Below are 26,673 nucleotides of genomic sequence, written 5' to 3' on the forward strand. Positions count from 1 at the left end.
GGTATTGGAAGAGCTTATGGGGGGAAAATCGTCCCAAGAAAAATAAAAAAGATCGAGTGCAGAATGATAACAAATAGCAGGTTACCTTTTGTCTTAACCTTGAATTTCCTACATGCATTTTAGGTAACATCGGCGGATTTTCAGCACATTTTTCAGCAGACCTTTAGGTGCCTTATTATGAATATTAAACAATTCAGTTCTATGTAAAAATGCTGGGGTGGTTTATTGGTGATGGTACAAACAGATCCCTCGGGTTTATTATGATTATGAATCAAACTAAAATAGGAACATGTAAACACCATATATTGGCATATATTACCATTAAGCTCTTGTCATATGTTTTATTAATGTGAAAGAAAACGCTACAAACTTTTAATAAGGTGGCTAGCTAGAAATATATGGAATTTCAGCATGAAACAAATGCTCAGCTTCGATTGGATGAAACACAGAGTTTGATTGGCTAAGTTTCAATCTCAGGAGCTGAGTGTTAATAATGCTACTTCTTTCAGGTAGGTTGACAAGATCATAGGATATTGGAATTTCAAAATATTTGTGCAGCAAGTTGGTTCATCATGGTTGTTACACTCAAACACACGCTTACAGAATTGTGCAGCTAGTGGTCTGTCCTCCGTGAGACCACTCAAAAGTAATCATCTTGAGAAAGGTGTTACGTTCATTGTATATGCAAGACACTGCCCCCCCCCCCCCCGAAAACTTTACGATTTTCTTGCTTAAACAAGGCTGCTCATGATAATCTCATGCAGATTCTCTGTTGATAATTTGCAGTTTCATAGTACAGTGGAACTCAGAAACTGAGAAAACATTGTTTTCACAGTTGAATAAATTATTTTTAGACGCTAATACACCTAACTTATCTTGCTCCCTTTCAGTTGTGCTGAATACTATAAGCCCCCTTTCACTCACTGGAAAACACTGACAGAAGAATGGTAAACTGTGAGATCATGCCAAGTTGTAGTCTTAGATACTAATCATAGTGTCTAGCCTTGAGGGCGCTTTTCAAAGCCTAGCAGACAGGCCAGCGATCAAGCACTGGCTGTAAACCAGACTGGTCCCCAGTCGCTTGGCTCTTCTCAGCAGCGGTCACTGGCTGGCCATCGTGTTTACCCAATGCATGATCCATGCAACTGCTTAACACTAATAAATAACACACATTCTACTTAAGTTTACTCCTTCAATTTATTCTGTTTTGATATTTATATGCCCACAAACTTGAAGCAAGTCCAGCTGTAAACCAATGAAGGACATCACAGCAGTCATTTATAAAGTTGGTGAGTAACCATTATATCATACACATTTATTTCACATTTGTGCCTCTTATAATATTAATACAGTGTAAAGAGTTGAAAAATTAACATCTTAACACAAGACTGTAGAAAGTCCTTGGTTCTGAAAATATTTAGAGTCATTCAATCATGGTCCTTCTATAGGGATCGAGATTCTGTATATAGTTTGGCACTGCAGTTAAGGGGTATGCAAACACATTACACCTTATTTGAAGAATATAAGACAGCATTGCTTTTCTGGAGCATGAGTCTCCTATCATACTTAATATTTCTTTATACTCTTCTATAAAATGTTGATTCTATAAAATATCAAATAATATTCAGCATTTATCATCATATATGAATGACTGAAACATTTGGCTGTTATTGATGAACTTACTAATCATCTGAAAAATGGAGGTGACTTGATACAAAGGAAAGGACATATATTTACATCATAAAATATTTACATCATAAAATAAAGTATCTGCTCAGTTTTGCAAAATAATGCCATCATATTTCAGTAGGCAAATGTACTAACCTCTATCATCTATCATAAACAAATAAAACATGAAAACAGCTATTTTACTGTATGTCCCAAATAGAACATACAGTACAATGCAATGATTGAGATGTATCTCAGTTTTAGCCATAGGATCCAAAACAAATTGCATACTACTATCAGTACGTGTGTTGTTTGCACAGATTTGGAGGCTGGAAATGCAACGTGACCTTTCCCAGAATTCTCTGGGTGCAGAGGAAACAGTAATTGTTGTTGCAGCACCAACACTTGATGTGGTTGTTGTTTTGCTCTTTCAGGTTTTTCTGATGACAGACCGGACACAGCTTGACGTCTTTCTTTCTTTCAGGATTCTCACTCAGGATGTCTCTTATTCTGACAGCATCCTGTGAATATGATACGGAAAAAAAATAACGTGCCTACGTATTGGTATAATCTTATTGTTTTCTACAATCTTGTTTTATTGGACCTACATAATGAGAAATGGGGGTTATTGGAACTGTACAGTGCACTATGCGATTATCGGACCTGTACAATGGGAACTTGGGGTTATTGGACCTTTACAGGGGATAATGGGTTTATTGGTCCTCAACAATTGGAAATGGGTGTTATTGGACCTGTACAATGGGAAATGGGTGTGAGAAGGTAGTACATCATCAAACAGTGATAAAAGAATGAGTAGTACATCGAAAATGATGTCATCTGCAACCTAATCAAACTTGAAAATTTTGCTAACATTTTGTTGAAGAAAATGTCTGAACTGTATTGCAGAATTATTTTCTCTAATGATGCATCCAGGGAATAGATATTCTGACACTTATTTTCAAATACTTTTCTCTTCTAAGGGACCCATTTTAAAGCTCTCAGAGAAAAATTTGTTTACCTTATTATTTCAAAACTGAAAATTTTATTTTTCCTTATAAAGTTGCAGGAAGCTTTCTCCTCCTCCTTAATTTTCAAAATCGAAATTCGAAGGTTCCGAAGTGCAAATATTGAAATACTGAAACAAATTTTCTGGGTTCCAAAGAATTCTCCCTTTATGCTTGAACAAAGTGGGTCAACTAATTGTGTAAAAGCTTTGCCTACACATGGCTACCAGACACTTCACACCATTTTCTCTTTTCTTTTAAAATCTCAATTTAAATTTTGAACTTAGAGGATCCTACATGGTGGTTTTGTGTCTTCCAAGGGACAGTTATTGAGCAAATGTCACACTATGAGAAATTTGTAATATATGTTTCCTGTTGTTGATTTTTTCATAACTAACTTTCTTGTGACATCTGTATCATGGAAAATATGTTATGGCACACATTACTTTGTGTAATCTTACAGTAAATGTTCTGAACAGGACTTGGTGAGAGTAGTGGTAATTAATGGACAGCTTTGGGTGTCTTGCTATGACCATGTCAGAATCAAAAGTGTAGTCTACATTATACAGGCTGTTTGCCGTTACCATAGCCACTGACCTCAGCAAGTGTTCTTGGTGTTGGCCCAACTCGTTGTACAGGTGGAAGATACCCATCATGGACTACTCTGATATCGAAGGTTTGACAGCTTCCATCGCCGAAATGTCCATAACCGGTGATTTTTGCCCCACACTCCCAGCAGAAATTGATTCTACAATTACTACAGGTCATGTAATTGCACCTGTAGAGAAATTACAGGTAGTTACAAGTCTGCTTCTATTTTTGAGTTCGGCGACTCATGTATGTGTACATGTACATCACTTGTGATGGTTATGACATGACTTCATTGCCACAGACACTTGTATTTCCTTAAACCTTTCACCCCCAGTTCCCTGTGTACAGGTCCAACTTTACCATAGAAAACAATGGATTTGGGACAAACCATGGTGGTGAAAGGGTTAAACGTTTATAATTTTCACTTACAGGCTGCAGGGACCTATTTAGTCATATTTTTCGTTTCTATGACTTTCCTCATTTCTTCCTTGTACACATTTATTTCTGCCTGGGTTTGCGGTTGTATTCAAATGCACTGTGTTGAATATGGAGGTCGCTTTGAAAGAAAAGATTTACAACAATAATGACAGTAATAACAAACATGCATTTCTATCCTTGTGGTACTACAAGGAAAAGGCAACTGCACTGACAAAAATCTGGTTAACCTTTGAGCACTAAAGTCAATTTTTGTCACCTCTATAAAATATAGCTCAATCAATTTTTTGAGATTTTTGCCAAAATTTTGATGAAAAACTGCAGGCAATAAAATATGACGTCCATTTGGTCCAAAATTATCAAAACTATAGCAGAAGGATTCATAAACATTGGCAAAATGTCAAAGTAAAATTTTGGTGGGAAAAATTACAGCACTCACAGGGTCAAGACAGTTTTACTATTGACTTTACTATTGTTGAACTGTTATTTTACTTGGCAAAACTTGTTACTGTGTGAAATAACTCTTGAAACCTGCCTTTTGTGCAAAACCTAAAAACTTAAAGAAAAGCGTTCGGTGAAATGAAGTCCATGTCAACCTACCCTGATGCTTTCTGAACTCTCACCGCGCATCCAGGACAAGCAATAGTGGATTCTTTGATAGCTTTCTTGGACAGATGCTCTTCCTTTAAATACCGCTTCAATTTCTCTGCAATTATCCTTGCTTCCTCATTTTGATCTGTCTGTTTCTGTTCAAGTTCGTCCAGCTTGTCCTCAACGGTCTGGCACCGTCTACCCTAAAAGAGTTAGACACCATCCATATCATTAATTATTACATTACGCGCTATAAATAAAATTCTTTGTTTGCTGTTCTCGTTCTGGTATATTTTCAGAGAAAATTAAGAAAACAAACACAGTGTTAACACACTGGTATTACAAATAAAAACATTATTTTTCCAAAGGAATTTGAATAAACATAGGGCCAAAGTCCCTGAAGCTACTATAGACATGGATACAAAATTAAGTATTTCCTGACTGTATGAAATCATCTCACTAAGGTCATCCTAGGGACATGTAAACCAAATATTAAAACTGTCTGACCAGCGGTTTTGAAAAAAACAAGCGACTCAACAGTTGACAGAGCTCTGCTGTGTTATGTAGAGAATAACCTTTTGTGACACATGTATTGATGAAGGTGGATATCTTTGATAGCTCATTTCAGGATGGCCTGACCAAAAATGGAAAACAATTCCGTAAAAATACAGATTTGCATATTTCATCAGACTATATTAGTCTACAATAGCAAATAAACGAGAGTTAATTATATTCTAATTAAAGTAAACAAGACTTGCTTAAATCAAGATTTACGTCATAAAAAAACAGCATATCTGTCAGGTTATAAAGAATCTTGAGCTGGTTATCTTTTATATCAGTAGTTTCATCCTATTAACCAAGCACATTTTAACTTTCAAATTAACATTGTAAGTAAGTTCTGTTGAATAAGTTGAGACTGTACGTACTCAGAGAAAGCACACTAAAGAGACAAATGTTTGAAACTTAAGAAGTTCAAGGTCATCAAAAGCATTATAAGGAATCATGTTACACTTCATTGCATTGTTTACACAGATTGCATAATGCTATAAATAGCACATGAGAATCTTACAGCCCAGCTTTACCATAAAAACCCTATCACTTTGACCACTCTTTTAATTGACCACTCTATTTTTTCCTCCAAAAGTAATCTTATTTTATCCTTACCAAGTCAACCATAAATGGAAATTAGAACTTTCTCTATCTCTATTTGTTTAACCACCCTATCATGACAAACTATTATGAGCAATTTCTTTTAGATAACATAAATGGTGGTTCAGAATATATCAAAGTTGGGATTCAGGAAAGTTGCCTTTACATGTTTTAATCCTCAATTCACTATGAACTGTCAAAAAAAGTTTAACTTTCTGATAATTCCACACTAAAATTATTTGGCTTTGATGATTTCCTAATTAATTCAATTATTTAAAAACATATTAATTATTTTTTTCTGGGTGAATTGATAGGGTTTTTACAGTATAAGAATTACATACAATGTAAGTCAAACTTTGACCAAAAATGACAAAAATTCCTTAAAAATACACATTTGCATATTTCATCACAATTTTAACAAATCTAAGTTGGGTTATCCCTAGGGACCTGTATACCAAATAACAAAGCTGTCTGACCAGCGGTTATGAAGAAGAAGATTTTTTACCAAAACACCTTTTTTGGCATTAATTTGCCTATTTTCAACAATACCAAAAAATAAAAAAAAACAGTTTCTCAAAATCATATTTTTCATCTACACAACAAATATCAAATCAGTAAGTACTGCGGTTCTCAAGATATTTGAGTGGACGGACGCCTCACAAACGGACATACATACATACATACATACATACATACAGACTGACGCCGGACGCCGGACGGATACCCATCCCAATAGCTTCTATAGACTATAGTCTATAGTAGCTAATAAAAATTGTGCTTATGTTAATACACTTGTGTTTTTTGTCTGTTTGTTTCTTTCCCTGGCTGGCTGGTAGGTTTATCAAAAATCCAAGGACGGCAAACAAAGAATGTTCTTCAAATGGCTTTATAATCATTGTCACAAGTGTGCTCCACACAATTTCAAAGTTAAATATGTCTCTGCAAAAATTTAATTTCTGGAACTATTCAAACATTGAAAGCCAAAAGATAGTATGTTTTCCAAACATTGGCAAACTTTCCAGCAACTGAAATACAATTCAGTGAGAACTTTTGATGACTACACATGCAACAGACTCATCAATATGCAGGAGTTAGGACGATGTATCAGGGCTCGAAATTAACTTTTGAATCTGGTGGTCTGAGTGGACCACCATAGGTTACATTTAAGTGGTCCAAACTTAAGTTTGGTGGTCAATCAATGCGAAATAAAATTTACTTAGTATGTGTTTCCGATTTTCTATACCGAGTTCACCGTTGAAGGCTGTATCGATCGATTTCAAAATCCCTTGACTATTTGCATGGTCGAGTGCTTGCAAGGAAAAATATTTCGTCACAGGTTGCCCCTCTTCGATCAGACGAAGATACAGTATTTCTTCGTCGATAATTGCCACATCGGTAGCAGAGTCAATTAAAAGTGAAAACAATACACTCCTGTCAACAAGACTCTTCAGTTCTTCACGCTGGACTTCGGCGATGAAATGTAAAAATGTATACGCTTGTTTATCATTTTTGTAAGCTGACCCTAGCTCGACCTCGTTCAATTCTTGCAATGTGCACAAAGATGGGAAATCAGAAAATGGCCTCTCGGCAATAGCCAAATAGTAAGCGGTACGAAAAAGTCTCTCAATTTTCTTGATTTGCTCACGTTCGACATTTATAAATCCCTGTTCGATCAGTGCATTTGTACGTTTACTCCTAACTGCCTGACCTTGAACACACCGACTGCTTTCTTGTGGGGTTCGCTTACTTCGTGTTTCGTAGATAGACATGAGAAAGTTACTCGTCCCTTGGCGAAACGCACCGTCAAGTGTTGTGAAATCGCGGCACCATTGGCAGTACATCGCATTTTTTTCACCACAGTAAACCAGCCATGGGCGAGAGTCTTTCCACCTGTCAGAAAATTTCTTGATTACTTTCTGTTTTTTTGGCGATAACGGGGCGACCTTACTGTCACTATTGCCAGGTTCATGTTTGTCATCGTCTCCGGGTACGGGTGATATTGATTCAGTTTCCGTTGTGCAATCTGTGCTGGATCTTCCACGGCTCGCATTTTCTGATGAGGTGGGAGTATCACAGAGTCTCTTGAAACCGAACTTAAATAAACCGCCGCTCATGTTGTTTAAATACCAGTTTAAATATCAAAGGAGATTTCACCTCACGTGGGAACAGGTACAACGCAAACTTGTGATGAACCTCATGGCATTTAATTATTCATGAAAGTTGGTAGTGCGCGTATGCAATGCCATGGTGATGTCCAATAGTAGTGTTGAACGTCATATATGATAAGTAGTTGTGTTACATATTCAAACAGTTTCATGGCTCTCCACAAAACATGCAAAACAGACACATCAGTAAAAGTTGTACATCATGTAAGTGGGTTACGCGAAACAGAACTTGTGAGTGACAGGTACAGTACCAGAATCACATAACTTGTAGCTTTTGCCGCGCTGTTGGCCTACCTGCTGGTGCGGTAACTTCGCGGTAACACCTCTTTTGTTAGCTGTTGATTTTCTTTGTCCTCGATTGCGGTAAATGCGGTAAGTGAACAATAGTTCCCGCAGCAGTTGCGACATGTACAACAAAAGAACGTGCGGTATTGCGGCAATTGACGAGGTGTTAATGACCCCAAGTTGGTTGCCGCACAGACCTTTTGTGAAGGTTTGCTTTTGCCCCGCCCTCTGAGTTTACAATCACGGTCACAAGTTTTCACCATAGCGATCTAGGCAAAGTTGGGTACCTGAAAGCATTTCTTGCATTTTTTTCCTTTGTACTTTTTGTAAGTGTACGGAAATGTACAGTATACAGCAAAACTTGCATTCAGACTCGGCTGGTTTTTGATGGCATTTAGACGCGTTCAAGACGCATCCGAGACGCGTCCAAGTCGCGTCGAAAACACGACCCTTGCAGCTCATCTCACAATGGAAAGAATGTCAAAAATGCCCTTCGTAATGTACATACAATGCTCGCTCCATTACCTAGGGTTTTAGTCACGTTCTTGACGCTCCATTCCTTTCGTCTACTATCATAAAATGTAGCAACTTTTTGCCCAGTCAATGTTTTATAGTGCAAACATTTGGAGAAAAGATCGATTGATTATATGTTGTTGCTCCAAAACTGCCAAGCTAAACTCATTGCATTATCGATATCGAGTTGACCATGCGTTGTTCACTGTGCATGTCCATGAGAAAATCATTATCGAATGGTCTGGCCCGATGCCACCAAGTAATTGCTAATACCGGAAGTAGCATGTACAGTCGTGGTATTGTTGACAAAATGAACAGAAACACTGTTCATTCATGTGTCTGCGAGCTTTCAGTTTGGCAACAATCTGTTTTATTACACTGTATGCATATATATTATTGCCCGATTACTGTATTACTGTTTAACCCTTGCGTCCTTTTTACATAGGCATAGGATTAAAAAACACCAAGAAACGACAGCTCGCATAGGAAATAAAATTTATTACGAAAACCCAGATCTTGCATTTTTCGTCTTTTCCTTTTTTCATGATGTTCTGAGGTTGCGTCATGCGTTAGATGAACGCTACACAATAAAACAGAGTGATTAGTTGATGAGTACGTTGTTACGAAAAACTCATGTCTACGCAGTTGTAAGTTGTTTCTCGTTCGTGGCATAGATGTCAAGCAGATGATGGTAAAGGGGCCGAATCGATACTAAATACGGTCTCACATTTATCCCGCACCGTTCGGAGAGGTTACAGTATCAGCTATTGTTAAAAACGTAACGATTTAATACCCATTTGAGTACAATAACCCGACAGTTGTAAATGGAATTCATGTTTGAATCCAGTCGAAATTTACCTCTGTTCTGGCGGAAATCAACCATAGGCAGGGTTTACCCAGCTTTCCTGCAATTTCAATGAGCATGTCATGTCCGCAAACGACATTTTACGTCTTCTTTATCATTGATTGCAATACCAACGAAATGAAGACCATCGAAAATACAGAATACTAAACAAAAATTTAAAAGTTTTAAAAAGGAACTTCCAAATATAGAGGGAATGGCTCGGCAATTTCAGAGTTGCGTTGTTAATTCTGAATGAAGTCGCAAATGCGAGTTCGAAGTCTGGCAACAAACTTTTATTAAATACATTATTATTCGATCACTGTATTATTGTTTTAACCACTTTCGTCCTTTTTACACAGGCATCGAATGAAAAGACCAAGAAATGACAGCTATCATGGGAATAAAATTAATTACGAAAACCCAGATCTTGTATTTTTCGTCTTTCCTTTCTTTATAATCATTCCGAAGTTGCGTTATGCGTTAGATAAACGCTACACAATAAAACAGAGTGATTAGTTGATGAGAAATAAAACCCATGTCTACGCAGTTGTAAGTTGTTACTCGTTCGTGGCATAATTGTCGAGCAGATGATTGTCAAGGGGCCGAATCGATACTAAATACGGTCTCACAGTCACATTTATTCCGCACTATAAGGGAGAGAGGTAGCACGTAGCGGCTACGGTATTGTTAAAAACCAACGATTTCATTCTCATTCGAGTAAATAACGCGACAGTTGTAAATGCAATACATGTCATATGGTTAGGTCCACGGTCCCTCCACGTGGAGGGACCGTGTTAGGTCGAAAACATTGGCGAAAAGTAAGATAAATAACCCGCGAAATTATCGAGAAAGTGTAGATCGCATCGTCATTGCAAAAGCATGGCCGCCAGGACCTTGATCACATAACGTTGTCATAAAAGTGGCAATATTGTCGATTAAAGCACGGTCCCTCCACAAATTGTGGAGGGACCGTGATTAAAGTAATTTCGAAAATAACTGCAGTGATAAATATTTCTTAACAATGAATCCGCAAAAAATGACTCACCAAAAGAGGTTTAAATCTTCTTCCTTTTCTCTTGTTTGAGATCATGACAGAAGCATTTCACTGTAATGTGAAATTTACCTTTGGCGGAATGAACCATAAGCAGGCTTTACGCCACTTTGCTGTTCGATTTTAACCAAGGCAATATCGATGGATATGTAATCTCGTGTTGGCTGTCAACAACGCTTTCAGTGGTGACGCAACATACTCTGAATTTTGTAGAAGAATGTATTCTGAAAAGGTTGCCTTGTCAGTTGCTTGACATGTATCATGTCATTGTCACTTTACAGTACGTGACAATGACATGATGCTCTTACACTCGGACGGTGATATCTTATCCTTGTCACTGTCGGCAAACGTTACAGTGCAGCGAAGACAATGTCGTAATTCTACTGGTAATGTGTAATGTGTGACTGAATCTAGTATCGTCTAATATCGAAACTAGTCAGTCCTTGGAAGTCGGGTTTGGCCAGAGCTGTGAGGTGGTGAAATGTCATATATATACCGGATATTTACTTGCGATTTGACAGAATCTAGTATCATCTAATATCAAAACTAGAGTCAGTCCTTGGAAGTCGGGTTTGGCCAGAACTGTGAGGTGGTGAAATCTCACCGCAGTCCCGAAAACGTCGATATGTCAAACTTTGATACTAGATTGTAAATATCCGATATTTAAAACTTGTGCAAAGTCGCGCCTTCATGTGATTGGGAGAACAAATGTTCATGTACTTTTATAAGTGCACATTCATGAGCTGCCTCGGACATTCATGACCATGCATATTCCATTCCCGACTTTGATAATTCCCGAAACGAATACACAAAAATCATGTACAACGTAACAATGCACACAACGACGCAATCGTACATACTTCAGGGGCGCAATTAATCTTAGATTTATTTCTGGAGCTTGCTCAGTATAGGTCTTTAAAAACATCACTGCACATCGCGTCGACATGACTTTCCCACACCAGAATTTCTTTACTTTGAACTAACATTGACAAACCATCCCTTCACGAACTCTTGGAGAGAGACGCAACAGTGCTTCGTAATAGAAGTGTACCTCGATTGTAATATTAAAACTGTCGTATCTCGTCATCTTTCCCCGGTCGGATAAAGTCACCTTACGGCAGCACGATCATACACCTGCCTCATTTTTGCAGAAGCCCAGAATTGTATTTTACACTGCGGCGTCTTGCGTAGCGGCAACGAAATACCGGTAGACACAAGTGATAAGCTTACTTCTGAGCATGGTAGCCATGTTTGCTTCTATAAATGCCCGATCTGACAGGTTGCGCAGTTGATGAAGGTATCAATACTTCCGCGATATTGCTCATTTTCGGTTCTGGGTTTTTCAACATAATGACATGTCAGTTGTTAAATTTAATTATTTAGTTTTTTGTTCCACACAGAGAATGAATTTCCAGCGTTTTAGTGACCAGTTTAGTCCCACTGTGTAATACCTCTCTGAACACAGTGCATGCGTGAGCGCTCAGATAATTTTGAAAACGGACACTGGACAGACAAGCTCGCATGGCCTTCGCGCCTCGGTAAGATAGTGGGCCAATTCGGCTACCTCGGAAACATCAAGTCAGAATTTTTCACTGACAAATAAAACGGAATTATAAGCAAAATCAGTTCGCCGATGAAATCACTTGCAATTTTCTACAACATTATTACCGTTGACTTAGCTGGTACGGACTCATAACCACAGTCCCTCCACCCGTGATTATAAGATATATAAACTAGCGTACCATCAGGTTGACATAGGAGCAAAGTCGTACGTGAAAAAAGTAAAGGACAAAATGCAAGTTCTAGGTTTTCAAACAAATTTTATTGAGATGTAAGTTGATTCTCATTTCCTTGTCGCTAGCGCTCCCGTTCAAGACCTGTGTAGAAAGGACACGTGGTTTAAAATGTAATCAATTGACGGGGCAACATTCAGTTGGATTTATTTGGTGCTCACTGTTTATTTTTTTACCCAAATTCGTAATTTTTCTAACGGAACATAAAACCAATGGAGAGCACAGTGTCTGTTGCTGGTAGTTTTATTTCTTCTGTTTTTTAAATTTTACTACATTTGATCTGCGAGGTATAAGCTTAATCATCTCAGAACGGGTTAGTTTTACCCGGGAAGACAACTTTTTCAAGTTACCTGCCCTGGTGGGTGGTTGCAATGCCCACGAATTTCGAACACTGGCTTTTGTAAGTTTTCAAAACTAGTAAAATATCCGTGACAGACTCGAAGAGGATGTCTCCTTGTGAATGTCCTTGAACCCATGACCGCGAGCGTCGTTTTTTTTTTATGCGTTCTCTTTGTATAATGATCGATACACGTACATATAGCGTTGGATGGGTGATACCATTTTCACGAAGTGGTAAAAAGCAGGAGTATGCAAAAATGTCGTTGCTAAGTCACAAAGAAATTCATCCGCAAATCGCAGTGAAAATGCAATTCATAGGATTTTGATCAGTTCTAAACTAAAACTTGAAAAGACCAGACCTTGTCCATATTTTTTCATTCTTTAATTATTATTATGAGATAAAGTGAACGTCCCCTCCTGAAAGATAGTCAAGGCCGGATGTTTTGCAACAAGTCTGTGAACGTGAGTTGTTCAATTATGTAACATGTACATAGCGATGCGCTCTGAAACAATTTCGAAAAGACCATGACTGTAAAATCTTGTCTTTCCTTGTTCACTGTAATAAGCAGCGTGGCATTAGGGAACATGAATGTCCCATGTAGATTTCTAAGTGCCATGCCCACACGATGTTTCCATAAACATGCCAGACTGGGCCTGTAGCTACTTTGTCAAATCGCCATATCCCCATTCTCGCGAGCCACAGCATAATTTCTGCTCCGCTGACCTACGCCAAAACGGGTAGCGCTGAGCTACTGCCGTAAAGAGGCTCGTTTATTACGACGATGAATATGTGTGTGTGCAAAGAAATTAAATACTACTTTTTAGGAAACATGCAAGTCAACTTCCCAGGCGCGTTTTATCGAGTGGCTGGTCGCGATGTGGACATGTCACTTATCGCATGTAATCCCGGCCACTTTTGACAGTGATTTTCACATGAGTAAAATCCGACTTGTTTGAGTATTTTATTAATGATATACAGCATTGAACAGCTTAGGGGTGAACTTTTGACGATGTCGGGACCCTAGAAAATTTCACTTTTCACAATCTACCTGTGCTTTGAAGCAGTCTCCAAGCAGCAAACTGTCTTGCGTGAATTGTCTTCCATAAAATCGATCAGTAATTTAGTAAATTATTTTTGCTGTGTTCATTTCCTATTAATTCGACGAGGGATAATAAATGGTATTTACAGAGCTTCCGTTAGGATTTTCAAACCTGCGTAAGGCTGTACGCAAATGTTTTTATTATTCGCGTAAAATGTATCAAAAATGCGTACAACTACATGTAAGCACTTATAAAACAGCTGTATACGCCATATCGAAAACTAGTTCAAAAGTCAATGAATAAAGTGTTCAATAAACATCAGCAGTGACATTTTTTTTTTGACGAGTTTTACAATCTTTAATACTCTTCTGTTCTATTCTCTGACGACGGTATTCGTTTCTGACTAATTACATTTAGATTACAACTTCCGACGATCTCTTTGCTGCCTGAACTCTATCGTCGCTGCTCTGAAGTCAAATGCGTAAAGTTTTGGGCCTTCCATGGTTATAACTATCAGATCATTTACGGCATCTTCACTCAGTTTCGATGTTTTTAATCGTGTTTTGGGTACTGAACCCCCCTTCACACGGGACAGATGAGACTGGAATCACGGCTGACTTTGCAATATTTGGTAAGAGTTCACGATAATCGTTGTAAAGAAGCGTACAGACCGGCCATTAAACTATTATTTCTAAGTCTGCTTAGCATTAGCTTAAATATTCGACGCAGAGATCTTCGGGGTTTACAAGCCCGAATTCAAAGAACGTATGCAATTCTGGGGTGAAGAAAACGTAGTTCTAAGAAATTACAGTTTGAATTTAATTTCGAAAAAAGACAAACAATTCCAGAAAATTCAACTGATGTGGGGTTATTACAAGGAGATATGGGTCGTGTACACTGTTATTCGGCGAAAGTAACACTAACTGGCGCCAGATTTTTCACCTGTAATTAATATATTTAGTCTGAAAGACCGTTTTCTCAAACTTCCAGTCAGACCGGCTCCAAGTCTGTGGGCATATCAAAACATATAGTAAAGTGAAGGATTAAATATCAGTAGACCGTCGCGCTGAGTTGTAGGGCTGTTGGGATTGATCGCGGGATGATCGCCTGGCTTGGCCAGCTATGCAGTTACCATGACTTTTTGGAACTTAGCTTCCGAGAAAAGCCAGGCGACTGGGAGCCAGTTTAACTTCCGGTAAAAAGCCTGGAAGTGAAGATACAGCTTGCAGCTTGACAAGCGTGAACAAGGGCTGATAATTTATGCAAAACTCGTAAAGTTGACGCTTTGAAGCTGAAGGCTCGTTGTGCGAAAACAAAAGCGAATTTTAAAATCCAAGACTTTGCTTTTTTTTGGCTCAGTATGTACCCAGCTCTCGATTGCCGTTAACGGAACACCAAGGTCTATTGCATGAATAAGTGGCGACTTTTACCTGCAGGTAAAAGTCGCCACTTATTCACATTAAATTTCTAGAGTAAAATTGCCAAAATAACTATTTCCAATTGTAACAAAGATGATCTCGATACCAGTGATAGGCTATTCATTGTATTGTATACCAAACCACGGTCCTCTTTTGTGGAGGGGACCGTGACCAAACAGAAAGACATGATTTATATTTCCCTTTACAATTTTGGCGATTTGGTGGTCAATTACTGTGAATAGCATGCTAAGTTGACTCCCAATCACCTTTCCTGTCTTGCTGTGTAGGCCTACAGTTGACCACTCCGTGAAGTTCAAATTAGCATTTATATTTGGTTTGTAGTAGGCCTACAGAGTCGCAATTTCTTCAGCTGTGGTTTTGAAGCTGTCAATCATTCAGTTGCCGCACAAGTTGCAACATTTAGAACAATAGAATGCGATCGCAACAAGGTGTTACCGCAGCATTTGAGTTGTCAGTGTGTTGCCGCACTGCTGTTGCCGCATGTTTTGAGGCATCAGTGAGTTCCCGCAAACGCGTTGCCGCAGTGTTTGCGGCAATAAAACAATGGGAAGTGGGCATGAAACAATAGATACCGCAGACCTTGCGGGAGAGAACAATGCTACCGCACAGTTACCGCATGTTTGCCGCATACCGCAAAATGCGGTTACAAGTTATGTGATTCTGGTACTGTAGGGGTGGTATGGTGACTCAGCCATTTCACCTCCAGAGAACAAATACGGAAGTACCAATTGGTCAGCGTATGGTCATTTTTCGCCGGGAACAACGCAGTTTTCGAACTATTGCAACGCAGACAGTGGTGGTCCAAACGGACCACCAAATTTAAAAATTTGGTGGGCAAGAATGGAATAGTGGTGGTATTTGGACGCAAGACCACCGTTAATTTCGAGCCCTGCTGTATGACCTTGGTATCCTATGAACCAAAGTGAAATTTCAGATATTTTTCCAAAAGATGGAATATCTAGACCTTTTTGAATGGCTCACTAAACAGACATTTGTATTTGTGTTAGAGTATGAACTAACTGACTTGCAAACCATTCCCTGCAACATATTGCCTGGCATTATATAGCTTTGTCAATACCAGTGAATTTTGTGATGTCATACCCTCAGATTATTACTGATAATATATCCGATTATCCAGCATTGTGGCCCAAGATGTTTCCTACATCAACAAATTCACTGGGATCACCAAAACTATAAAATAATAGCAATAATGTACCCTCCTCCTGGCCCATAATGGACTCAAGCAAACTTTGCACTCCAAAATGCAGTCCACCTCATACATTATGTTACTACTTGCAGTGGCTTATTCTCTTGTGCACAGGAAAAAACCCAGTCTTTCATCAACGATGGCATCAACAGTGGGGATTTTCTCCCTTTACCAGAAAATTTAGGGGGTATTTCACCAGTTCATGTGTTCTACTTGTATCTTTCAAGTGTGACTGGCACCATTTCAGGGGAGCCTGGTCCCTCCTTACAAATTACTAGGGGTGCCAACATGTCAACAGAGGGGGAATCCCCCCATCCCCCTCTCTACATGAAACACTGAAACCCATCTGAGAAATCATGCATTCAGTGACATGGAATGACATGCCTCTGTCATGTTTGTATCCACTATCTAGTGCAAACTTTACCGCACAAAGTGTCGACTCCGATTGCTATCGCACCACTGCAACATAGCAATACTTGTCATGTAAGCAGGTCTGAAGTACTCATGCCTTTGCAAATAGGACAAGCTCCCGTTGAAAACTAATATTTGTTAGTTAAATATTTGGAATTGCTTCAAGCAATCTGATGTGATATATTTAAGGAACTTGTCTTGGTAGAAACTGAATTTAGAAAAAAATGAAATTATGCAGCAAGATTGACACATACCTGATGCCATGCTTCTTTGCAATCAGTACAGTATGAATAGAAACATGAAGTGCAGTGAGCCAACTTGGAGGAGTCCAGCTCTTTAATAACAGCCATGTTACAACGAGGGCAGTAGTCAATATCCTCCATTGTGTCAAGTGTTTTCTGTGCATAAAAACAGATAGACATAAAACAATGTGTTTATATGGACCAGGAAGGAAGAATTCAGAATGACTTTATGAAACAAACGGAAAGTAGATTTCATACATTGCAGTCAAGCTCCTCAACCAAATTATACTGCATACCCTGTCTTAAAGTTCTCAACATTTACATCATCAAGGTTATATACTGTCCATGGCATTGAATGCTAAGCGTTCACTTCTTGGTAACCAGGCTTTAATAAACAGCTTGGTTGATTTCAATGGACAAGTACGTATACTCTCACCTGCAACATAAGAGTTTCCCATCTTTGATATTGTTCTGAGGTGAGCAGTTCCTTCACCAGGGCTGGGGGTAAGGGATTCTTACAGTCAATGTCAGGGCATCTGGTTTCAGTAATCAAACAAAACAAAAAGCAACAGTTTGATGAAAAGTAGTCTTCACGGTACATGAAGTCATTGCTTTCATTATCATCTGAAAATCTCTGGTTCTTTGATTTAAAGTCATTATTTTGAATTGGAAATTTCAAACAAATTGCCTAATTACTCTAATTAATTTTTTTTCAGATTGACAAAGAAGTCAATAGTGAGTATTAAAGATATAAGAAATCTAAACTGGATGATCAGTTTCTTGAGAAAGTTAAATGAAGGTTATGCAGGGAGTTCCTCACAGAAATGGATTTTGAATCTACACGCAGAAAAAATCATTTGTTCATTTTACCATAATGTTTTTCATCACTTTACAATAAAACACCATGAATAGTGAACAATGGGTAGTGTTGTTTTTTTTCTAGGGATGCTTCACCAGGCAATCTACTGTCAGATCATTGAGAAAATCTTAACAAATGATGAGAGAATCTTACAGAAGAAGCTGCACAGTTCCTTCGGAGACGTGAGTGTCACAGTAAGATGCCAAGCAGTCATGACAGAAGTGATGTAGACAGTTGTTGAGCAGGTAGAATTCTTTGCCAGGTCTGTTATCAAAGCATACACCACAGTCATGGTTCTCCTTCTGAAATTTCTCCATTTCATACGTACGATTGTGTCTGTAAAGTTAATAATATCAAAGAATTCTCATCACAGGTAAGTTGAAGGCTCTGCTTTCCTCGGTCCATGCATTCATATAGGTATTCATAGTGTTGTTTGTTTGTAGCCAACGATGGCAAAAAGTGAAGCCCCTGTTGAGAGGTATCTATGATAAAGCCTCAATTAACCCTTTTACTACCATGGTTTGGCCTAAACCCATTGTTATCAGTGGTGAGTGTGGACCTGTTTACAGGGAATTGGGGGTGAACAGGTTAAAGGATGACTATATGTTGAATGGTTCATTCACTTGTGATGCATAGACATTAAGTTCAAATCTCTGAAATGCAATGACAAAATAAATACTGACAAAAACAAATCTACGTATAAGTTTAGAAATAATTTATTGAGCTGTTAGAAATGTTCGTTTTTACATCATTCAGACAAGTAGCTAGTATTTTTTCTTGCGTGAGTACTCACTGATCTATATTAATTTGAAAATTTGCTGGTATATCTTTCCATGTTGACTTATAACTATAACTACATGAACACAAACAGATTGTTTCAGCATACCTTAGTATTTCCATGATTCCCTGCTGTAGATCACAGCATACAGGTAAAGCCCTGGGATCAATGAGGCCCAGTATTTCAACATCTTTCTCCATGTATGGAGTCAAAACTACACTTTTCTCCAAACCTAGAAAACTGATAGAAACACCACGGTTGGATATGTCAACTTCATTTGCAAAAATTATTCTGTCGATATAAGTTTCTCAATAATATGATTATTGTAGATAAGCTAGCAATTCATATTACTAGTATTCAAACATTCTGCATTTAGGGTTTCATTCAAGATGACTCCTTCAGAACCATGTAGAACCATGATGAATTTATATATTTCAACGCAGCATTTGCTGCTTTCATGACTCCATCACTAGATTAAATCAATTTATGGGCACACAGCCACAGTATCATTCAAGAGTAGATTGACACACAGTTGAATATTCATAAATTAGACCCCATTTCTTAAGTTTGTCCACATGTGAAAACCAGGCATCCAGCTTTCAGTGTTAACTTCATTCTCAAACCAAAGTATTCATGGACAAAGCTGAAATGAGAATTTAATTTTGAACTATTAAACACAAAGACTTTATCATTACGAGTCCAGTATGATGCCGAGTATAACACTTCAGACTACTGTTCATGTAAAAAGGATATACAATCACGCAATAACTTTTATAATCAGGCAAAATTTATTTTATGCACTAATCAAAAAGATATTTTCACATTTCTACTTTATTTTAATTTACTTTCTCACCTCAACATTTCATTCTGTAGCCAGTCTACCCAGGTGAACACAATAGGCTGTTGTGGCATCTCACCCCACATGGCATCAAGCTGTCTACAGAGGGCGCTCAGTTGCCCACCATCCAACCAATAACAGCTCAGAGTGAATATAGGAGGCACACTCTCTGGATAGTTGGCTGGGAAGCTCACATTCATTTGGAGGGGAATCAGATCAGATATAGTGAATGTTGAGTGCCATCTCCGTCCTAATAAAGCAATATTTGCGATAGATATTTTATTGTACAACTTGACATACCACTCATGACCTTTATGAAAGTTGATCAAATTCTGCTACCTCCTACAGCAATATTAGAACCCTTTTCATAGTATATGGTAAATAATTATTGGAAGCATATATAACATTGATAGTGGAAATCATGCATTTAATTTTGGTTACTTTGAGGATATTTGACCTTTGTTCATACATTAAGGGATGCGTCATTCATTGATATACTATTGAACCGTGACCTAGTCGTGACCCAGGTCATCACATGAAGATTTACAATTGGATAGGGAAAAGGTCACTAATTACCAGAGATAGATCTGCAGAGGTTTGGTCTAGCATTCTTGTTGTTAGGAGAAAGCACTTCAGTCTGTGCTAAGTCTGTCTCTATGGGCAACCAAGCTTCCACCTGCATTTCCTCACCTGGGAGTTGCACCGGAATGACGATCTAAACATTTGGAAACAAAAATTCAAGAAAATTATGGTCTGAATGTATGTGGTTATTTGGTGTAGAATTGAATACTTCATAAGGCCATAATGTATGTTCTTGACATGACTGTTGGCCATGTCTTCTTGATGGGGTAAACTCATCAACCACTAGTCCAAAGAGTGTTTTGGACAAAAAACTGAACTGATCAACTCACTTATTTTGGCCAGCTACAAATATCTCAACCAAGAAAAGAAAGAAAACACGGGACTCCTGCTTTTTCTCTTGCCCTTACCCATCACTTATTTCCGAAAAATAACATCCTGTATCTTAGACTTCTGAACAAGACTGTTTGTTGTGAATGTTTATCTTATATTATACCTCAAGCCATGTTCCTGTGTAATGCTACGGGGTAAGCACTTTCACATTTGGACAATAATTTTTTGTATCATGCCTGGGCATTTTTTTCAAAATATGGGCAATCGCACGCATTCTGGAATTACCTTCATTCTGGTTGCTACACAAGTTGCTATCTGGAAATGCTCCATTCATAAACAAACCAGTGCAAGATTTGAAAAATGTCTCCTTGCTTTGATTGTAGAGGTAATACTAATAGTGAAGCTGGCGACATTGGCTAATATCTCTATTGAAATCAAGTGCATACTTATTATATCATTGATAATCTCTGCTTTTTGAAAGACGAGAAGTGTAATGCCGCAAGGCTATGTGAGCCCGAAGCTGTTTACCATCACTCAGCTTCAAGTACCCCATGATTTCATCAAGAAATGGTTATTAACTTTACCAAAGGGCGTAATATTTCTTTAGTTGAACCATTTTCTACTGACCAGATTTCACTGCCTGGTAATATAATTTACAAAATTTACCTCATTCTCTGTTTGTACACATATGGTGTGTGAGTTCTGCAGTGAAAAAATATATCTAAGGTATATCAATCTGTGATGGGATATGACTATCACTTTTTCATGAAAAATTGACACAAATGGCGATAATTTTTAAATATAGTATACATTTTATCTCTATAAATTGGATGTGTCTCAAAACTTACCAGTACAGAGTCATATTTCGATGGCCCAGTGCAAGAGGGGTGTATCCCAGGTATTAAAGCATAGGAGATACACACCTCTTGCACTGCGGCCATTGATTTATATTAACTGACTAAGCCGTGAAGAAACATACAGTCACTTGTATCTAGGGACACTCCAGCATCCCATCCTCCACCAAATATTCCACACAGACACAGAAAAAGGCTGAAAATATGAAGTATCCACATTGGACACCAAAACTTTGTGTTCCAATGCCCACTACCTTCGCATTGAATTCACCAGACATTCAAAGATTTCAAACAAGCATATTTTAGTATGGCATTTTAATGGAGAATGGTTGATGTGATTGCATGTACAGTACGTTACTTGCCTGGAATGCAAATCTGCTTTCTGCTTCATCAGTGCTAGCACAACTCAAAAGTGTTATTTTGTCTTCAAATATTGCTTGAAGAGCCGTCACCTTTAGAAATGATGAAAGAGAAACAAAGTGAAACCACTAATTGCAGGAGACTGTACTTGACTGTCACGTTTGTGAGAGACATTGACCATGAATGAGGACCTCTAGGTAGTGCGTCCTCTTCACTGGGTTTAGAGTTATGGTGTGATCACTTATACTTTACTGCCAGTGCAGATCTGTGTTGTCACCAGCTATGCGAGATGGTGGTGTAGACTACTGCTTTACTTCCTCCAAAACAGCAGCTTCAACACCTATACGTTTGTTGATAATTTTTGAGCTTTGTGTTTCACCATACTCCCAGAGTATGTTGTTTGGCAATAAAGTGAATCAACAGACCCACAAGCTGCGAGCAGCTCCATGCAGTATCAGGAATTTTACCTTTAGTTTTTTTCACATGTTGCTGTTATGTTCAATATTGTAATTGGAGTTTTCTTTGAAAATCCTGATCCAAAAATTGTGACCAGAGGCAATTTTAATGTGAAGGAGACAAAAATAATTGGTGTTGTTACCGTCAAAATCACTTCTGAATTATTTCTGTCTGTCAGACATAATAGCCACGCATATACATACCAGCCACATCATACTTTTGGCTCATGCCATATGTCAAATTTGCCACTTTTACTTGTCAAAGTTTCTCACTTTCTGCATCTCTGCTGCAAAGTCTCCTCAGCCTCGATCAGTAAGATTTTACAAGTCCCCGGCCATGGGGACATGCTTCTTGAACGCACATGCATCACAAGCTCATAGTTGTTTTGGTACCAGATTCGTGATATCCACAGTATTGCAAGTATTACTTTAGGCCGTGGCTATTGACAGGCGCCTGTCAATAGACAAAAAATGGCTATTGACACGCGGGACGTTTTTCACCAAAATTCACCACATTTTAACGAAAGAAACTGCCCCATGCTTGTTAGAATGCTTTACAAAGCCTTTTTTCACTGAAATATGGACAAGGTCGCCGCATTTTTGCGTATTTCACAAGTTAACCTTGCACGATGTTGCTCAACACCGCGCCTGTCAATAGTCCGGTCAAAATCTGGCTATTGACACGCGGGACTCGTTCGTCAAATTTTACTTTTTTTTAAAAGTAATAAACTTGCCCATGCTTCTCTGAATCTTTTACATAGCCTTTTTTATGAATGAAAATATGGACAAGGCGCCGTAGACTTCAACTTTTGGCTGCAATATAGCGTACACACGTCCGGGACACACGTAAACCCGGCGTGTACGATGTTGCCACACCACCGCGCCTGTCAATAGCCAAGAGTTGGCTATTGACACGCGGGACTCGTTCGTCAAATTTTACCGGATTTTAGCGAAACTAAGTGCCCCATGCTTCTCAAAATGTTTCATATAGCCTTCTTACGCATGAAATTATGGACAAGGCACCGTAGACTTTACCGTATACGATGTTGCACCAACGCCTGTCAGTAGACAGAATCCGGCTATTGACAGGCGCCTGTCAATAGACAAAAGTTGGCTATTGAGCTGTCAATAGACAAAAGTTGGCTATTGACACGCGGGACTTTTTTAGCCACATTTTACCGGATTTTAGCAAAATTAAACTTCCCATGCTTCTCAGAATGTTTTCCTCTGTCATTTTGTTCGTAAGAATGAACAAAGTTGTCATCTACCTTACCATCCACGGTTCTTTTAATTGAAAAGAAAAAGCCAAAATAAGACTCGGATAAGAGGTAATGCTATTGCAATTGGAGAGTCAGGAATTTCTCCTGAATGGCTTCATCTTTTAAGAATAATTCTGAGAATAATGTTATAAAGTAAACAAAACGTTTAATAGGTAAAAAATCAATTTGTGGGGGCAAGGCGACTTTGCTTCCCCAGCAAACCTATCTGTCAAGAAAAGATCTATATTGAAGAACTTGTTTGCACATTGAGAAGGAAAGACATGATATTTAAAGTGATAGCATTGTTTACTACGATGTTTGAAGCGAGAAAAATTGTTACCAAAATGTTTTAATTTCCGCGTACAGTTTTGTCGTACCCAAGGTCATTGGCTTTGCTGTACCATGGAGGCCCCATGGAGGCAGCATAGCAGTGCTGACCCGAACTGGAGGTCAAGCTTACAATGTCGGCTCCCCGTGTTGAGACTACTTGTATCTTTCTCTTTGGCTCTTGCTTCGTGCCGTTCTAGGCCGTGAAGTTACGCTTCGGGTGTATTTTGCTTGCTATTCTGGATTATCTGACGACGTTTATAATGTTGTCACCATCGAAATAGTCGTTTCTAAATACAGGCTTGCGGAGCTATGTTGAAAGCGATCAAGCTGTCAATGTCGCGGCCATCGGAAATCACGATGCCTGTCATGACAGTTCTCTGACGTGAACTACTAAAATTTTCTGGCATTGTACCAAATAAGTATCACCAATCGGCAATCGCGGTATTACCAATCGCATATGCAGGACCGTGGTTATGCAAGAGTGATACGGTGAACGCCTACGACGTACCTTACGTGACGGCCCCGGTGGTGGCAGTCCCCGGGTTGGTGGGTACCCATGCACGTTACCAAATTCACGGAAAAGGGGGTGTTTTTCTTCAGTCATCTCGGAGATTCTAGGTCCGTGAAATCGAGAAAAAGGGGTACTTTTTCAGAGTAACCTCCGAGATTAGGGGTAGTCCAGCAGAGAACTCCAGATCCAAACGGATAAGGAAGATGATTGTGTATGAATGTGACTAAAATCAGGAGGACAAACATTTGTGATGTATGTACATGTATACAAAGTCAACCTCCAGGGTCAACCCTGGAAGTCAACATACTAACCTCCTAGATTTCGAAAATAAGGGTATGTTTTTTACAGCTAATTTCTCCCAGATTTGCCACAAATAGGGGGTGTTTTTCTCAGAAATATTCTAGGAAAGGGGGTACTTTCAAACTTGGGTAACAAGCATGGTACCCACCAACCAGGGGACTGCACCGCCGGGGTGATGGCTTTCGCTAGCATTGCAAAATATTGATTTTCCGACGTATTAGAACTTATTTTGTAATTACTACATGGCAGAACAATGTGTTCTTCATTTACGTCGAAGAAGAGCAGTTTATTTCACTAAAATGTGGTGAATTATGGCGAAAAACGTCCCGCGTGTCAATAGCCAACTTTTGTCTATTGACAGGCGCCTGTCAATAGCCGGAATCTGTCTATTGACAGGCGCCTGTCAATAGACACTCCGATTACTTTATCAAGCAAACTATGAGTTAGCTGTGGGTCCATAGCTGTGGTGTTTTCAGACGGGATTCCTATCCTTTAGGGGCTGGTTTTGGCTGTATTAATGACTAGGTGGAGGTTTTAAAGGTACAACACCACAGCTATGGATCCAGTAGCTCTGCATGGCAGGGCTGTGTGTTACCGGCGTTACACGGTGGTGGGAGGCCGTGTAACGCCGGTAACACACAGCCCTGCCATGCAGAGCTATGGATCCAGAGTTTGGGAGCCTTCGCCGTATATCGAATCACAAGCGACTGTGCCTTGCGTTAAAATCCATCACAGGGAGGGACTGTGGCTTGGGACAGGAGGGGATGGGCGATTTGCCGATCATAAGACATGGACCAAAGTGTAAGTTGTTTCGTTCCTGTACCTCTCCGTGGCTGTGCTCCTTACCTCGTCTTGTTGGTCTTGAAAATTCACTTCGGATATCTCGTCATCATTCATATGACCATATTCTGAACCGCCTTCTGCCATGTTGGGGTGAAAACTATCGTTACCTGTAAGCAAACACACTGTTCAGCATGATGAAACAACACTGACACACCTTCTGCAGTGTTCAGTGTTTTATGTACTCGGTATGAACTATGCCGTCTTGTTGACCTGTAATCTCAGTGTTGTGAAATGTTCTGCAATCCCTATTGAGGCTCGTTCGTAAGAACTCTTTGATTACATGGCATCTGTTAAAAAGTGTAAGAAATCAAGATACAAAATGACAATGTAATGCTCAAATATCTCATTGTTTTTTTAAAAATCTACGTCATTCATATTAAAGACGCCCTGGTAGTGTTAATACGACTTTAATGATGATTTGGCGCGAACGAGGATGCACTGGTGGCTCTTGATTTCTCATCAGTCTCATGTGAATAGTTTACAAAGAAGTTGATGCAAAATTACATCAGTCAAATCCGTGGCATTTTTTATGCCAACCATATTTTGATGTGGAGATCACAGCACAGAAAGATATGCTAAATTGTGTTTAAATTGCATTTTAGTCCTAAGGAAATGACGTTTAAAAGCATTTTTTACATATTAAAATCGCAGCGAATTTGTAAACGAATTCGAAAATTAAAATTTCGCGAGGTGCGCGCTATCTTTTGCGGCCAGCCATTTTTCTAGTTTGGAAAGGGAAAACATTTGTGCACGTGTGTAATCAACTGGCGCCTAAAATAAAGCCCGCTCCTTTCTGTCGATGTCGTACTTGCCTGACTTTCTGATAAACCTGCAGTGTAGATGCTGAGACACTGTTTACTCGGCCACAGCCTAATCTGAAAGTCTGGCACAATGCACAAGGACAGATAAGTCGGTCGGAGGCACGGAGGCTGTAAGCGACGAATAGAATCTAGGCTATCTAGTCAACGATAGTCACATAAGGGAACGTTCAGTTATGGGCGCGGTTGGCCATCAAATTCTTCCTGTGCAGCAATGAAAATAGGTGAACCCTTACCCAACGCACCAAAAAAGTGATGACTCCCTTTTAAGATATGATGACAACATTTCATGACCCCTCCCCCATTGCTCGACTAAAGTTGCACACACAAACGCCTCCGGAGGGAGGGAGGACAGAATCCAAAAAACATTCTCAGATTATTTCAAATGACCCCCCCCCCCACCGAACAAACTCACAATGCACTCAAGTCTCCTCTTCTCACTTGCTATAATTATGAAATCTCCCTCAAAGGGATTGGACAGAAATTACAGATGGGTCGAATTTTTATTTGCGCAAGCATTTTTGGAGGGTCATGAAATTTCATGCATGCCTTTTGGGGAGGGTCACCATTTTTTGCACAATTATGAGTGGGCAAAATGTTGCTGATATAGTGCTTTGTCCCAGTAAAATATCAAATCATTAAACATGGGAGTCTACTATTGCATGGGCAAACCGTTAACATTTTCCTATCATGTGAGTTGATTCTCGTAAATGTACTTTGCTTTCAGCGGCAGTTAAAAGTGCATGGGTGTACAAAAATTTGATATTTGGATTTAATTGATAATTTTG

General features: G+C 39.0%; 1 protein-coding gene across 3 annotated transcripts; it reads right to left on the minus strand.

Moving 5' to 3' along the window:
- Nucleotides 1-1,178: 1,178 nt before the first annotated feature.
- Nucleotides 1,179-25,312, minus strand: LOC139138611 (E3 ubiquitin-protein ligase RNF14-like). 3 transcript variants are annotated; one of them, XR_011553644.1, is made up of 12 exons: nt 25,071-25,310; nt 21,372-21,461; nt 19,820-19,958; nt 19,259-19,493; nt 18,514-18,645; nt 17,781-17,963; nt 17,205-17,304; nt 16,781-16,924; nt 4,299-4,492; nt 3,674-3,819; nt 3,270-3,584; nt 1,179-2,189 (listed from the first exon to the last, which is right to left on the minus strand). XR_011553644.1 is itself a non-coding variant. In XM_070707050.1 (11 exons), the coding sequence occupies exons 1-11, from the start codon at nt 25,149-25,151 to the stop codon at nt 1,965-1,967; spliced, it is 1,704 nt and encodes a 567-aa protein (XP_070563151.1). In that variant the 5' UTR covers nt 25,152-25,312; the 3' UTR covers nt 1,179-1,964. The 3 variants fall into 3 exon arrangements, 2 of the variants coding, with proteins under 2 accessions (XP_070563151.1, XP_070563152.1); XM_070707050.1 differs by lacking the exon at nt 3,674-3,819 and having other exon boundaries at nt 3,270-3,450; nt 25,071-25,312; XM_070707051.1 differs by lacking the exons at nt 3,270-3,584; nt 3,674-3,819 and having other exon boundaries at nt 25,071-25,312.
- Between the last annotated feature and the right edge of the window lie 1,361 nt (nt 25,313-26,673).

Source organism: Ptychodera flava, chromosome 8 (genome assembly GCF_041260155.1).
Source record: "Ptychodera flava strain L36383 chromosome 8, AS_Pfla_20210202, whole genome shotgun sequence".
Classification (NCBI taxonomy): domain Eukaryota; kingdom Metazoa; phylum Hemichordata; class Enteropneusta; family Ptychoderidae; genus Ptychodera; species Ptychodera flava.

Bases quoted from the DNA above. Each gene is read 5' to 3' on its own strand.
- LOC139138611 (XM_070707050.1), bottom strand. From the start codon at position 25,151: ATGGCAGAAGGCGGTTCAGAATATGGTCATATGAATGATGACGAGATA. The intron at 17,964-18,513 runs GTATGCTGAAAC...TTAACTTTACAG, and splicing joins GGAATCATGGAAATACTAAG to ACACAATCGTACGTATGAAA. The intron at 17,305-17,780 runs GTAAGATTCTCT...TACTGAAACCAG, and splicing joins GGAACTGTGCAGCTTCTTCT to ATGCCCTGACATTGACTGTA.